General features: G+C 42.4%; 1 protein-coding gene across 1 annotated transcript in view; it reads left to right on the top strand.

Moving 5' to 3' along the window:
- si:ch211-212o1.2 (uncharacterized protein LOC492735 homolog) overlaps positions 1-16,419 on the top strand; it is a 35,186-nt gene extending 18,767 nt beyond the window's left edge. The window contains exons 4-6 of the mRNA XM_041037879.1: positions 5,358-5,502; positions 10,500-10,712; positions 13,051-16,419. Of these exons, the coding sequence (XP_040893813.1) occupies positions 5,358-5,502; positions 10,500-10,712; positions 13,051-13,172 (480 nt within the window). The 3' untranslated portion in view covers positions 13,173-16,419. The remainder of the gene's footprint in view (positions 1-5,357; positions 5,503-10,499; positions 10,713-13,050) is intronic.
- Positions 16,420-16,689: the final 270 nt, after the last annotated feature.

Here is a 16,689-nt window from a genome sequence, read left to right as displayed (position 1 = left end):
GTTTATCTAGTTGGCAAAAGTTGTCTGACATCTTTCACATTTTGCACATCAGTTTGGTATATGCTTTAATTTTGAGACACATGGTGGTAATGTCTGGCAGCTAAAAAGGCAGGTGGAGGTTTGGTAAAAAAAAAAAAAAAGCTTATAGTCAACCTGCAGGTCAAGTCCTTTAAAAAACATTTTAATGACCCAGTGAGTCATAGACGAGAGAGACAATGTTGTACTGTAACAGTGTCCCCTCCAGCTCAGTGTCCCCTCTCTCCTGAGGCTGCATCACCATGGCAGCATGGTGGTTGCACCTTATTCCCCCAAGCCTCAGGACTGCCATAGTGACCTGGAAACTAAATGTCACTGTCTCACAGAGGAGTCTCCCTGTAGACAGAAATGTCCATGGTCCCCAATACAGACAATGCACACACACCCACACACATGGACACACACTGTGAGTGGCCTCAACTTGAACCTCCCCAACCTGTCACCGTATGGTGCCAGAATATGTGAATGCACATGTGTATGTGGGTGTGTATTAAGATGGATGCACATACACTTACTTTTTTTGCATTAGAATGCATCACCTACATTAATGCACACACATTTTGCCACATTTCCCACAGCCAATTAGAGTAAAGGTTATCCTCATTTCAGCCAATTAAAATCAGTGTGATCAGGTGCAGCATGCAGATTGGTTCATGTGAACTTTGTTTTGATTAATGAGATGAGAATTTAGTGGGTGTATATGTGTGTGTGTGGGTGTGTGTGTTTGTGTGTGTGTGTGTGTGTGTGTGTGTGTGTGTGTGCGTTTCATCTTCTATTTTTCCAGTTTATTCATTTATATTTAATGAGTTGAAATGTTGAAGCTGTTGTGTGTTTTGAGACCTGAAGCATCCTGATTATAACAAAAGTTGCCATTTATGCTGAACCCCTGTAGTATCAGTGTACGATTAATAATATTGTAGTATTAGTCACTATTTAATAATTGTTTTAATTGTCACATGACCATGAATGGAGCGTTTAAGCATCTTTCAGCTCATTGTTTTGGTTTTACAGACCACAGCTTTTCAGTGCATTCATCAGTCACATTTTCAGCGACAGTCGATAGACAAAGTTAGTTACTAGCTGGTGAACATATTGGAGCATTGAGAGGCTGGAATGAATGAATGAACCTTATGAATGCTGATGTTGCTCCTTATTTGCTGGGTGTGTAAATTTACCAACATGTTAGCCACAACAACTTTTAGAAGGTGATAATATGTCAGTGTGGTGTTTACATTTTGTTCTGCTGACCCCAAATGGGCAAAAAAAAAACAGTTACAGTAACAGTTTTGGTTAAGATGACAGCTGTAGATTTAGTGGCTTTCAAAATTAGCATCCAAATTAAAAACAGATTATAAATTAGTAGCAAAGGCACAAAACAGTAAATCAGCTTTAACTGCTTAATAATGAGTTGTAGCATTTAATTGAATTCCATAGTTTTACTTGCTAGTCTCAAAAATGCTAATGTTTCATGAGTTAATATCTCTACACAGGAGGCTGGTGGTTTTGAGGCTTTGTCATCGCAGCTTTTAGATGAATCCCATTACTGCAATTGAGTCTGACGCTAATTGGCTCCAGATACCACATTATTGACAGTCTGTTTAGTGTGATGAATTCTAGTGGTTAATGTCATTCTTTTCTGATTCGGTGTTGATTGGGCTGTATTGTTAAATTTTCTCTCAGGCTGTTGTCCTATCACTGTGCCATCATCCTGTGTGTGTCTCTGAACCTAATGCGTTTTTGTCGATGAGGTTTTGGTTCCTACATTTGTATTATTTAGATAACAACAGATGCTTCTACATGCACTGTACCATCAGTTGACGCGAAACAATGATTGCTGGAGCCCTGTGTTACTTTTTGTGTTTGCCGAAGGTACTGTGCAGTTTGATGTTTATTTATGATGTGGAATTTATTGGGGTTTGCGGTAGTTACCGGGACCAAAAGCACAGCGGCAGTCACAGATTTGCATGGTGTGTCGGACACTGTAGGAGACTTCTAATAAAGACTTTAACTGGAAGAGAAGAATGGGCCTTTGCAGAGAACAGAGGGATGACAATAGGCTAGTGGAAAATAAAGTGTGTGTGTGTGCATGCGTGTGGAAGGAGACAAAAAAAAACAAGGCATACACCTCAATAGTTTTTTGTGTCTGTGTGGGTTTTGGGACTGAGAATAAAGCAGGCCTGTGCTCCCAGTTAAGGTTAGTTTGAATATCAAAGACGGGCATGATGGAGAACACCTGAGGCTAATAGTGGTTGCCGTTATAAAGCTAGATGAAACATCTGAAGCCAGTTTCCCTTTTTGTGATTTGTTTGTTCTGTCATTTACTTGTTTTCTGCGGTTTGTGTATGTATGTAGTATGTGTGTACATGTGTACGTCCTTACTTTGTTTGCTGTTCCCTGTCGCTTTTATTTTTTAAGACCTCTTTAAAGACATTCTCTAACTAGAGACACCATGTAGAAGTATCAGTGCAGGTATGCACGTATGAACTCCGTAAATTCACCATAATGGGTAAAAAGAGTCTGCTGTCGTTGGATCAGAAATAATGTTTCCATATGTCAGAGTTCGGCCCTGTATGGCCAGTTTGCGTTTAAAGAAAAGGTAGGTTTCCAGCCAGAAACCCCTGTGTCTGCACCATCACTATCTAATAAACAGTTGGCTTATTAGACAGAAAGGGAAGTTGCAAGGCTGATAGAGACAAATCAAATGCATCCTGATGTTGTATTGCTTCTGTGACAAGATTAATATCAGACTGCCACACATCCCTCTAATCCACCAGAAAGTCCAAATAAAAAACAATAAAATCTATGGCAGTGTCAGTGTGTACTTATCTTAGCACCCCTGCTTTGATTCTAGATGAAGTCCCTTGTTTCATATGTTTCATAGGTTGTTTCATAGGTAATGTCTCTCTACCTCAGTTAGGAGGAAAATGATCCCATACAGCATACTGCTAATGCTCTTCATCAGAAATTGTACAACAACAGTTTGCTTTGATTTGAATCCATAAAAGCCTTCTCTTCTCTCCACAGTGCTAAAACTGCAGCACTATCTTAAAAAGTGCATTACGTTTTCCCAGTAGTGTTTAGAGCTATTCCTCAGCGAGGCTCTGGGCTGTGCTGTTTTTTGTCGTCATCATGTCGTTGAGCTTTAATTGACTCAACAAGGATTTAGCAGTCCTCTAATGACACCACTTTGAGGACAAAGTCACGCTCATTAGTTCCCAATGATGCTCGATTCGCATTGAAATTTGCCAGATGTGCTTACAGTTTAGGGATATATGTTTGAAGATCCGGCCTCCTTATCTGTTTTTCTTCAGCAGGCGTCTTTTAAATGCATCAGTACAGTACTTCTCGCCGTGTGCCAGTTTCCCTCTTTCTTTACCGATACATCTTTATCAGACATGTATCTTTCAAGGCAACTCTCTAATGAGGCTGATTGGAGTATCGAAGGAGAGTTAATTGAATAACTTAAGTCGTTTTTTTTTTTTTCGTAAAGGCCAAATGGGGAAATGGAGAAAAAAAAGAAAGCATGGATGGAAATATTTGACCAAAAAGGGGGAGACAGAGAAAGAGAAACTAACAAGTGAGATGAAAATACAGTAAAAAGGTCGGGAGGACATAAAAAAAGAAGAAGGGGGTGGAAGGGCGTGTCCGTCCTGCCAGTGGGACAGCACTGGTTGCTGGGGCAATAGGCGATGTGAGCTGGTGATTAGCGAATGTTGTGCGAGGCGGGCCGTTAAACGGTGTGGGATTAGAGGACACGCAGCGACCGGTGGCCCGCCGTTAACTGGGAGCTCTGCTGCCGCCCCGCTCGGCACGACCTCCACGGCTTAGCCGGCCTTTCATCTGGCTGAGGGCTGTAGCGAGAGGAGGGGGGGGGGGGTGATGGGAGAGGAGTGGTGGGGGAGAGGCAGCCAAGAATGGAGAAGGGTACATAATTGTGAAGCTGTCAACAGATAGTTGCTGTGTTTGCAGTGGCACCTACCAGCGATGTTTGCAGATAGGCGTGTGTAATTGGTTCGAACAGCTAACACGACAATAATGAGTTTTCATGCTGATGTGTCCTACACACACACACACGAACACATGTAGACTGTAGCAATAAAGATGCAAGCCTCCCTTTTTTTTTTGCTTTTTCCACAGAGGGAAATAAATTACCTTTATCCTCTTTGTGCATGTGTGTGTGTTTCTTTTTGTCCTCTTTTGTGCTTGTGAGATTCAGATTCAGTCTTTCATTTGAGACCCCCATGCTCTCACAGACAGGTGTCTGCCTCTGCACAGTGCAAGTGGGGTTTGCGACTGTGTGTGCGTGCATGTGTGTGTGTTTGAAGTTCATATTTTTGAGTTTTTTGTCGGGTGTCCATGGGTCATTTATGTGTATGACTGTGTTTGTGCGAGTCGACTGCTGTTCTGTGGTTTATTAGGATGCTGGATATGAGCTTTGGGGTTGCACAGGAAGCTGAGCACTGCTGAGTTGCTGTGTGCGTGTGTATGTGTGCGTGCATGTGCGTGTGTGTGCATGCACATTTGATCTGCATTTGTGTAAGGGTTGTAAAAAATGTTTGCCTGTTTTGTGTCCTGATTTAAAGTGAATGTAAATTAAGTAGAAAATTCTACCAGTGCCTTTCATATTCTGGTTTTGTGCTTATTGTTGTTTATCACATTGGTTCCATTTAGCAGAAAGTGAATATGTGTTAAGAGAACAACATCACAGCCAGAAACTGAGGAGAATTTTGCAATTTTGTGCTTATTTAAATTACTGTACTCGGTTTTCAATTGAAATTTTGTTTCTTTTTCAGTGTTGAATTCAGTGGGATCTTTAATTATAACCAAATCATGGCTGTTGTTGAACAGCCATGATTTGGCTTTCACTAATTATACATCATTACATTGGATCCTTGAGTCTGCAGGCTGATGCATTAAAAAAAAAAAAAAAAAAAAAAAAAAAAAACCCCAAAACATTGTCAGTGTGGTTTATAATCTGTGCTGATGACCGTAAAAGAGAACTGAAGCATACAGTTTTCAGTCAAATTGTCTTTTATTGAAAGCAGGACTACCATTTCACTGCAGTCCACTTCAGTGCCTCTCAATTAGCAATGGCGGTCAAGCTGCCATGGCACAGAAATAAGCTCATGATTGGTTAATGAGTGTCCCTCCTCGCGATTTAAAGCCAGTCGTCCTGGATCAAGGATTACATTTTTGACTGAATTCCCTGTTGTATAAGGTTGCACTAGGCTTTACGAGTGAAGGAAATTACATAAGTGAGTGTTTTGCAAGTTTTACAGTTTATAATGACTCTCTCTTTCTCTGACTCTCTCCCCTTGCAGGCATTTATTCGGCCGTTCCGGGAGCACCACATCGATCCGACCGCCATCACTCGCCACGACTTCATCGAAACCAATGGCGACAACTGCATGATCCCCATCCTACCGCTGGCTCACATGGCCTACAAGTTCCTCACATACACACCAGGTAGCACACACACACACATATATATACATACACACATTCAAACACATAACTGTCTTTTCTCAATTGGCTATTGAGAACAGAAAGAACACAAACTCACACAAAACAAATGCCAGTGAAGCACATCCGTGTATGAATGATATGGCAGATATGCCACAGACAAATATTTCAGAGGGAGGAGGGAAGAGAAAGGAGTGACTATGAAACTGAGTTTGCCAAAGCTCTCTATCCTGTGTGAACATTTTTTCTCATTCACATTGTTATCACCTGTGACTGAGGCGCGTGGGGGCGTCACACCTGCAGAGCTTTGAGCCATCCCCCCAAGATCCCAGCGTCTCTGCTCAGATTCCCCAGCAAAGGAGAGGGAATTGCAAGGGCGTGGATGTGATCCTTCACTGGCTTCCCACCCATGAACACTACCAGTTTGCTTCCACTCACATAGCATAAAGCTGTAATGTGAGTGTAAGGACTTTAGAAGGTCAGCTACAAACAGTCTTCGGCAGTGACTTCTTTTTTTGCTGGATGCCAAAGTATTCCGGCCCCTGAGGTGGGTGAAGTGTGTCCACTGATCATGGGAAAGCATGGGGCAGTCTTACTGGTAATCATGTGCACTGACCTTATGAGTGCGGGGCAGGAGGGGAGGGGACTGGAGGTGGAAGAGCAGCAGGAGAAACAGAGCAGCCTGTTATTGAGGAGGTGACATCTCCACCCGTCATGTCTGCACTTCAGCATGAGCCAAAAGGTCACTGATGGGTGGAGAGGAGAGGAGTTGACATCAGTTAGGCAGGTTAAAGTCGAGGTTAGCTACGGTTGTGTGGCGGTTGAGCTGCTCACAAGCTGAACTGCCACACAAGCTGATGGTGTACTGTAACAACACAAATTTAAGGAACGCCTAACCCTTCTGTTTTTATGCTATGTTCTAAGTAAAAAAATGACTCGGGGTGAATCACTGTCAGAGCTTTTAAACTCAGATATCACCATCAAACATCCAGGATCAGTCGGGATATATTGCAGTTAGAGGCAGGGCGTGATTGATAAGTTGGAGAAGAGGTTGTGGTCTGAGGGGCCACGTCAGGTCGAACCAGGCCAAGGACCTCCTTAGGTAACAAACCTTTGAGACCAAAGTAGCAGACGACTGCACGAAGGTCGATGTTGTCCTTTTGCAGTGCTGATTTGCATTTTCCAATTACCTTAAACAGAAAACAAAAGTTATTAACTTCAAACTTTCTGCATATTCACTCAAAGAGTTGCACTGCACGTGCACGTATCGAGAGCTGTATGACACATCTCCGTCTGCCTTAGGCAAAAAATGTATCAATCACTCCTCATATTGTTTTACAACATTTTGTTGAAATTGTTAAGTTTTCTGAGTGTTTTCTTTTTCAAAACAACCACTTTTAACCATTTTATTGTTTTATTATTCATATTGGGTTTTTTTGTCACATACACATAACCTACTAAGCGCACACAAATCTACAGAAATAAAGAACTGGAGGAAAGAGGGATGGATGGGAAACATGCAAAGGTCAGCTGCTTGTCCACAGGAGGGATCAGTGAATGTGAAGGGGAGAGGGAGGGAAAGATTAGAGGGGAGATGGCAGTAGCGAGGTCCACTTGTAGGTGACATCCACACCTGTCATGTCACACACCACGGGGAGTCAAGAGGTCACGAGACAGAGACAGGGAGCGATGCAGTGACATCTACACCTGTCATGTCTGCACCTTAAGAGGTCACCGCTAAGAGTTTGAGACAGAGGGTGAGAGTGCATGGAGGAGAGAGGCAGGGAGAGAGAGTGGGGGGTGGGGGTAGCAGAGGGTCATGTAGCGGTAAGATGACATCTAAACCTGTCATGTCAAGCTCCTCACACTGTCAAGCGGTCACCAGACAAAGACAGAGACAGAAGTAGATGGGGGAAGCTGAAAGCAGTGAGGTGACATCTCCAACTGTCATGTCTGCACTTGAACCGGGGTCAAGAGATCGCTGTTTTAGCTAAAGAGGGGGAACGAGGGATGGAGGCAGACAGAGAGAGGACAGCTGTAAGTCATACCAACAGAAACACTCGAATTAAGAGTGAGCAGTGTGAAAGACGCGCTGCGGGCTTGTGTTTGGTTTTAAGCAGGTGGAAGATGAGACTGCTAGAGACCAAACTTGGACTGTAAGTCCGTTTCATTAAGCAGGAGTGTGCTGCTCTGTTACATCCAGATCCAAATCCAAACAACAGTAACCACATTGCAGGCTGCTCTCATGCATATAATCATTTCCAGAAATGCTGCACACAGCTGCTCCTATGTGTGAGTCCTGACATGTTTGTCACCTGTCAGCTCAAATCAACACTGACACAATGCACAATCCCCAGATACCGCTGACATCTTCAACAACTGTTTCCATGGTTTCAGGCCTAGCAATAGTGCAATTTTTCATGCTCATGTTTAACTCATCAGCACTTGTAAATGCAACCCGAAGTGTATTTCTATGCTTCATGCCCACTTTGTTTTGATTTACATTCACATTTACAGTGATATGTGTTGGGCTCTGAGTGCTGCATAAATGTGAATGACCCACACATCCTGCGGTATGTCTTCAGGTATGTCTCAAAGACATAAATGAACTGTAATTTTTTTGCTTCTAAATTCAGACAAAACTGAAAGTGAAAGCTAAAGTTATTGTATGTGGCCCTTCACACCTCAGAAAACATTATCGAATCATATAGTTTAGCTTGGCCTCCAGTTCTCCTGTAAGGAACCTTGTGGTCATTTTTGACTTGGACATGTCCTTTGCCTCACACATAAAACAAGTGTCTAGGATAGCCTTCTTCCAGCGGTGCAGTTTTGTTAAAACCCTCCAGCTGGTCCAAGATGTTGCAGCAGGAGTACTAACAGGAGCTGGGCAACGGGATCATATTCCTCCTGTGTTAGCTCCTCTGCATTGGCTCCCAGTAAAGTCCAGAGCAGAATTCAAAATCCGCCTCCTTGCATACAAAACCCATAATGACCAAGCTCCATCATATCTTAAAGACCTCATAGTTCCCTATTATCCCGAGGCAGGCTTACGTGTGGTGGAGGCAGAGCCTTCAGCTATCAGGCTCTTCTCCTGTGCAACCAGCTCCCAGTTTGGGTTTGGGAGGCAGACACCTTCTCTACATTTGAGATTAGGCTCAAAACTTTCCTCTTTGATAAAATTTATAGTTAGAGCTGGCTCAGGTGAACCCCAAACGTTATGCTGCTATAGGCCAAGGCTGGTGGGGGAATGTCCCTGATGCACTGAGCACTTCTTCTCCCTCCTTCTCTCTCTCTCTCTCTCTCTCTCTCTCTCTCTCTCTCTCTCTCTCTCTCTCTCTCTCTCCCTCATTCTCTCCATGCATTTATATCACACTGCTGCATAACTTTGTGTCTTTTCTCTCCTGTAGTTTGCTTTTCCCTCTCTCTCCCCTCTCCTTCCTTGTCCTCATTCTGCAGCTATCTCTGACTCTGGAGCTGCAGGAAACCAGATCTGCCACGACTACTCAATTAATATTATTATTACTTTGATACTGTATAAATAAAATGGATTTGAAATAATGGCATGGTGTTTCTTCTGCAGTCAACGACACAAGATACTTCCTGCAGACTTTTCACACTAAAAGCCTTTGTAAAGAAGGAAAGGGATAATGGCTCTTAACCAGTAGAAATGCAAATGGAACAGATAAAAAGGGAGATTTCTTGCTAAATATGATAGGAGAAATGTGTAAAACAGAAGAAATTGTAGTAATTGAAGTAATTGTAAATAAATATTATCTCATAACAGGTGCGTCTCAAACGTAAGACCTTTTTAATTCTTAGGTTGAGCTAATAAAAAGACATGGTCACTATTTGAGAATTTATAGCATTTACACCTAAACAGATTTCTTTTTTCCTTTTTCAGAATCTAATTTCTTTTATTTCTTTTCCTCACAGATCTACCTCACAACAGACCAAACCTAACATTACACTGAATATAAGATTTTTTTAACAATCCCTCTGAGGTTCTCGATTAGATTACCTTTCATTCCCTCACACATTCTATTGGTTTATAGCTTTGAGTGATTTTATTGTGTTAAGTCCAGGCCCTGTATCCTGTCTGAAAAGGAAAAACATCACATTAAAGAACGGTGCGCTCCATATTGTGTTTCAGTGTGACTTTCCCGCAGAGTCAGTAAACTCCCGGCCCCTATTCCCCAGCCTCCATCTTAACTCCAGCTCCACCTTCATCTGAATATCACACAGAAACACAGCACACATGCTGTCCAGTCCCAGGACGCCTCTGCAGGGATGATGTGCAGTTCCTTTTTGAGTATGAGAATGGGATTGCAGAAGTTGTTTAAATATTTAAAGGTGAGGGGTGATGATTCATAGCTACATTTTAACATCAGTAGGGCTTTTATGTGCTCAATAAAGAACAGACAGAATTTGCAGAGACTGATTTTCTTGTGTGATGGCACACAGGAGTAGAGGGGTGAAGTGTCTCACCCCTGACTGACAGACTGACTTAATTTTTTCTCTTGATGCCTGCAGTGCTGTGGTGGTAGCAAGCATGATAAAAAAAATCTGGAATAATGTGTTCAGTTGGTCAGATGACTGATGTCCTTTTAACTCTCTCTGATTTTGGCGCTCTCTGATTTTTGGGAGACGACATCACGACTTCCTGTCTTTTTAGTTTTATGTTAAAATATATTACATTCAGACTATTTTACATTCTTTCCCCATCCTCCTGCTTATCTGTCTTTGTCATCTCGTCCTCTCTCCCCTGCTGCCACTCTTCCCCATCTTTCCGTGTCTCCTCTTCTTTCCCCCTGTTCTTCATCCTCCCCCTCTGTCTCTACATCTCTCCGAGGCTCCTGCCAGCATCCTCTCTGTGGGAGTGCTATGCCTTCGTTCTGGCCCCCTTCATTACACTAAACAGTTTGATCAATTATTCTATTAACTTTACTCTTTCTTTTTTCCTCCATTTAAGTATATGTCTTCTTTTTCCTGTCACCTTATAGAGGCCTTGGCGTCATCCTATCCCTGGGACTGCTACGTCTTTGCCCTGGCAGTTTTTGTGACGCTGACCAATCAAATTCATAAGTGGAGTCACTCCTACTTCGGCCTCCCACGCTGGGTCACACTGCTCCAGGACTGGCATCTCGTGTTGCCACGGAAACACCACCGCATCCACCACGTCTCGCCACACGAAACATACTACTGCATTACTACAGGTGAGAACTGGTACTGCCTCAGTACAACAACAAAAGGGATTAAGTATTAACAGAAGCACATGAAACCATTTCAGCCATCAAATTAACACCATTTTCAACGGGTTACATGTGTGTTACATGACTTTTGAATACTAGCAGTTGTTTATTAGTGTTTATGTTGTGGGCGGCCATTTTAGATCGCCATAATTGAAGCTGATGACTCCAGAATGATTTCACTTGCAGTTCTCAGCAGATTTAAATAAAATGGCGGCGATGTCTGTCTGTCTGTCGACTTCTTATAAATAACTAAAAGAAAATGTTCTGTTTGCGTGCGTGTGTGTCTTTAGAGACACGAGGCCTCCGTAATAGATCCACATTCAGTATTCTGTGTGCATCTGGGTGAGAGGGAGAGAGGGAGGGAGAGAAAAGAGGAAGGATACACAAGGGGGATTCAGCTTGTACGTCACCCTGCGCCCCTGCGGACGACAGATGTGTGGGTGAGCGAGTTGAGGGGGGTGGCACTGGCAAAGTGTGTGTTTGCACACGCACACACTCATACTCGTACATCTGCATACTCGAGCATCTGTGTGTGTACTAGTCTCTTTGACCTCCTCTTCGGTTTCTAACCTGTGTGTGTGTGGTGGGAGGTGGGTTGGTGGCGGTCGGGGGGCCCACAGGGAACGGCGACGGCCTCCTGCTCCCCCAGCCTGGCTGCCTGGGCCGGGCTTGGATTCCACTGGGGCTCGCCTAGCTGCCTTTGTGTTCGCCACCGGCTGACAATCCCCATGTATATTTAATGCTAACCTGCTGTCTGTTCTAACAAATAGGACTTCACAGGCAGAGGGGGATGGAGGACAGGGGAGGAAGGGAGGGAAGAGAGTGGGAGGGTAGGAAACAGGGATTTGGAGGAATAGAAAAAAAAATGGTGGAGTATGTGGCAAAAGAAGGAGAAATGGAGCGAGAGAGAAGAGGAAGAAAGAGAAATGGAGGGAAAGAGAGGGAAATCAAACAAAACCTTTGGTTCCTTTATGTCTTCCAGCAGAGAGGGGGTCACCGGAGGGACACACACACACACGCACGCATGCACACACACACACTCACTCACACATCCCTGCAGCTATAGCATGCACCCTATGCAAACACATCATGGGTGGTGGTGTGTGAGCACCAGACAGGGGTACGCTAAGTACACACAGCCCATGTGGATGTCTCTATTTGCTTCTTGTCTGTGTGTGTGTGTGTGTTTGTGTGACTTGTGCAACTGACTTTCTCCAACTGTGTGCTTGTGTTATTGACTGTGTGGGCTTACGAAAGTAAAACTGCATTTATACAAGTGCTTTACCTTACCTATAAATGCATCAGTTGTATGTGTGTGGTAATAATAGTAAAATGGCTTTTCATCTCAAATCTCAGGGGAGTGCTCAGCTGCTCCTGAAGCAGAGACGTCCATACATGTGTGTAATGTACTCAGCAAAGACGTTTCCTGTGTGTGTGTATGTCCGAGCAGTCACATGTATTCACAGAGACTACTGTACCGTCATGCATGCATTCATGTGTACATGTAAAATGTACATGTTCACGTGTACTTTGGCCTGCAGCCATACATACATTAATGTATTTACCTCTAACGCATATATTCATGTCCATTACTCTGCATGTGTGTGTGTTAGTAGGGGCTAAGGATGCCTCTAACCCTCCGCTCCTCTGAAATCTAGTTTGCACATGATGATGAGAGTGAGACAGGAGGTTAGAGGTGGGTCTAAGCGCTGAGGATCAGGGTGCAGATGGGGATAAAGGAGGGAAAGAAAGAAGACAATACAGGTAGGAGGAAGTTAAGGACATAAGAGTGAAATCTGAAGTAAAGCAGAGAGATTAAAAACTAAAAGAGAAGAAAGTTAGCAAGAACAGTTCAGGATGTCTGGAGGGAAAGAGGGTGGTGGTGGAGGAAGGATGGTTAGAAACAGGTCAATATGAGCCTGTGTTTGCCCTGTGGGTATAGTTGGAGCAGTAGGCGGGGTCAGAGACAAAACAAATGTCTAAATACAGTAGCAAAATCCCTTCAGGGGTCCAAGACTGTGGAGTAATCTGTCTAAAATGCTTAGGCTTGTACATCATTGTTATCCTTCATGTCGTTCCATAAAACCTAGTTAAAAAATTAAACATAATACACAACATGCAGTTACATTTGTTGTCGGCTTTATCTAATTTTAGAAGCAGTAAAACTTACAGCTCCTTAATTTCGCCAAATCCTGTTGTTTCATTTCTTATCTTAATTCTTTTTACTTCGCCCTCTCTAATCCTCTCTCCTCCTTTCTCCATTCCTCCCTCTGTCTTTTTTTTTTTTCCCCTTACATCCCAGGTTGGTGTAACTATCCTCTGGACCAGCTGGGCTTTTGGAGGCGGATGGAGCAATTGATTGAATGCCTGACGGGGCAGAAACCCCGGTCAGATGACCTGGCATGGGCCAAGAAGACCGACTGATAAACGCACAAACACACACAGATAGAAGGATGGATGCAGGGATGGGCTTGCAGATGCTAAATCACAGAAATAGCGATGGATGGGGATGAGGGAACACACACACACAATCACACACACACAGTTATGTCTCTGTGCTTCTTGCTTTTTTGCTAAAGAGCAAACATTCAAAGAAACTGTGTTTGCAAAAAAAATCAAAGATGGTTCGAGCGATTTCTGTTTGCGCTGGAGTCTGTAGTTTAACAAGCTTTGAACATAAGAGATGAAAACATTGCTAGACGAGAACACTATGCTGTAACAGCCAATCAGCTTGTAGGCCTGTTTAACCAATGAGGTGTGGTGGTGTGTAGGTGTAGGAGGTTTCTGGAGGTTGGGCTCTCCAGGAGTGACACCGCACACGCATTCACACACACATACACACCTGTGCACAATCTCTCTCTCTCTCACACACACACACACACACAAATTTGGAAATCAAATGTTCAGTCAACGTCTCTTCTGATTTCTTCTTGTCTGTTATTTTTTAAGTGTTTTTTGAAAGTCCTTTCTAGAAACATCACTATCCTCTTTAAACTCTCACGGCTGCATTTACACACAAGAAGGTGGATTGTGTGCTTAAGATTAAGAATTTATAAGTCAGACCTTCTCCACAGAGTTATAATTCAGTTTTTTTGTGCCTGTGCTTGAGCTGAGAGGATCTCACAGTGAGAGCCAGGCGAGATAAGAGTGGTGAGGGCGGACATGTAAAAAGGGTTTGATAAAATACATGCTTGAGCCTCTGTAATAAATTTCCTAGCACTGATATATACACACGTCAGCAGTCAAGTTGCAGATGCATACTTAACGCACTGCTTGAATATAGGTAAAACAACTTTAAGTCATGTCATTCAGTATTGGTTAGTTGTTGACAGCACTCTGTTCATCATACATCTGCTTTGATAAACTGAAGAACTTTTCTTATGCAGACACTTCTCAAAGTCTTTTTTTTTTTTTATTGAGAGAAGCTCTGGAGCAGTCCGGTCTTTAGTTACTTGGGGAATACAGAAATCTGCATGTACAAACGTAAATGCTTCTGAATGAGGGTATTGAGAGTTAAATGGAAGTTTAATTAGGAGCTACATTTCACTTGAATCCAAATTAGTGTAGATTCTTTAAGCTAGCTGTAGTGAAGAAGCTTGTAATTTCTTTTGCACTTTTGAATCAAAGTAAGAGGGCAGCCAGATGTATTCGTTGTTTCTTCGTATATAAAAGGTGTAATAAGAAGGTGTGCAGATAGAAAAGTGACCCCTCTGAATTTCTTCTGGATGGGTATGTTTGTAACTGGTGGTTAAGCAAGTATCATGAAGAGGGGGTTAGGGTTAAGGAGTCTTTACTGTAAGAAATGCTTTGACATTTTGGGAAATATATTTGCTTTCTGGCTGAGAGTTGGATGAGAAGATTGATACCACTCTCACTTCTGTAAGATAAACATTAAGCGACAGTCAGCAGCTGGTTAGCTTAGATTAAGACTGGAAACACGGGGAAACGGCTAGCATGGATCTGTCCAGAGGTAATACCGTCCACCTACCAGCACCTCTGAAGCTAACTGATTAACACATTTTGTTTAATTCCAGATTATACCAACAAAATTATTATTATTTTTTTTTTTTACGCATCTGGACACAAGCTATATTCCCATGTCCAGTCTTTGTGTTAAGCTAACTTAGCTGGCTACTGCTGGTAGCATCATACTTAGCGTACAGATACGAGAGTGGTTTAGGTGTTCCTCTCTAACTCTCCTCAAGAAAGGTAGGTGGAAGTGGAGAAAGTCTGGCATGATGTTCGGGTGGCAGGTTGACGTTTATATATATTCTGGGGTCTCTGTCCTCCATTTTATCACATAGTGGCAGAGACAGAAGCTAAACCGTCTTGGCATCGGTTTGGTTTCTTCTTACTGTACTATGAGAAGTTCAGTTTGCTTGTGGCTGAGACCATAAAATGAGTCCCTACATGTGTAGTTAACATTAGCTTTTCACCACCACACTGGACAGCTCAGGACAGGGATGTCTTAGATTAGTATTAAGATTAGCTAGTAACTGTCCTAAAGTGCTGCTTGTTCTTACATTCTGCCTAACCAAGTTTTTTTTTTTTTTTTTATTAAGTTCAGAACAATCAGACTGCTACATAAAGCCCAATAATTTAATTTACTTTCCTGATTTAAAAAAGCTTAAAAATCCTCTGTTACTTTTTTCTCAACAGATAAACATTTCATACCACAAAGAAACATTTACAGTCACTTATAAACAGCTGCAGTCTCTTAAATCATATTAGAAATGTTGATTTATTGCCCCTGTCCACATCCCAAATCCTCTCACAGAAAAGAAATAGAAACCTCATGAACTGTTTTGCAAGATGCTAATTGGTGCCGCTGTCTAACCCACTGTGCTGCGTATGTGACTGCAACTGTAAATATTAAACACTCAACAATAGGAAATGTGTCACAAACCTCTAAACATAAATCAGAGTCACTGAAGAAATGCATGACGACATTTTTACATCAGTTTGTGTCAGCTGATGTGAAAGGAAGGAAAAAGAAAAAACCTTCATTGATATTGCACTGGAAAGCAAAATCAGTTATTTTCCAGCAAAAAACAAAGAAGCAAACTGGCCACCGAGTTGCTTATAGAATGCAAATAATGTCTTTAGTATCTCTGATTTCTGTTTACATTTCATACTGTGACACATGCACTTTAGTTGGCTGTTACTAACTCTGTACTAGAGAGTCTAGCTGCTTGACTTGTAGTTTTATTTCTAGGCTGGAAATCCCTTCTGTCATAGAAGGTCAATAATAACAGCACTTTATTGTTTTACTGAGTAAATGTCTGAAAATATGTCCTGCAAGCACCTGTTCAATCATGATCACACGCATACAGATTAAATCATGTCTCACTTGCATGCACACACACACACACACACACACACACACACACACACACACACACACACACACACACACACACACACACACAGACACACAGACACACACATAATAGATCTCTTGAATGCAGTCATACACAAACACACACACACGCTCTCTCACATTGTGTTCTCTTGTTTTCTCTGGCTTCATAATTTTCTATTTTTTTAATAACGGATCAAGCCTTGTATAGTTAAATTCTGACGTTCCATTTTGCAGCTCAAGGCTCGCTGCTCGTCTGCCTTAATGTTTTTATCTGCTCTTTGATTTAAATAAAGGTTTATTAAGTCCAAATTTTCATTTTCTATGGTTATCTTGAATGTGAAAAACATGTATTTGAAGGTATCTTATCTCTGTTCATCATGTAGTTTAGATATAGACTGCAGAATACTAAACTCCACTGCAACACTACTGCAAATACAATCTAATCTGGAGTCTGGTACCTTTTTGTATCTTAACAGAGTGTGAGCTGCGCTGCTTAGAGGACTGAAGGGACAGTTTTAGTGTCACATGATTTTAATGCTGTTTCAAAGAGTCCCATTAGTGTCTTTAGCTTTAGAGGGT

This window comes from Toxotes jaculatrix, chromosome 5 (genome assembly GCF_017976425.1).
Source record: "Toxotes jaculatrix isolate fToxJac2 chromosome 5, fToxJac2.pri, whole genome shotgun sequence".
In the NCBI taxonomy this organism is placed as follows: Eukaryota; Metazoa; Chordata; class Actinopteri; family Toxotidae; genus Toxotes; species Toxotes jaculatrix.
Note: the sequence above shows the minus strand (reverse complement) of the source record. Positions and strands in the feature narration are given on the sequence as shown.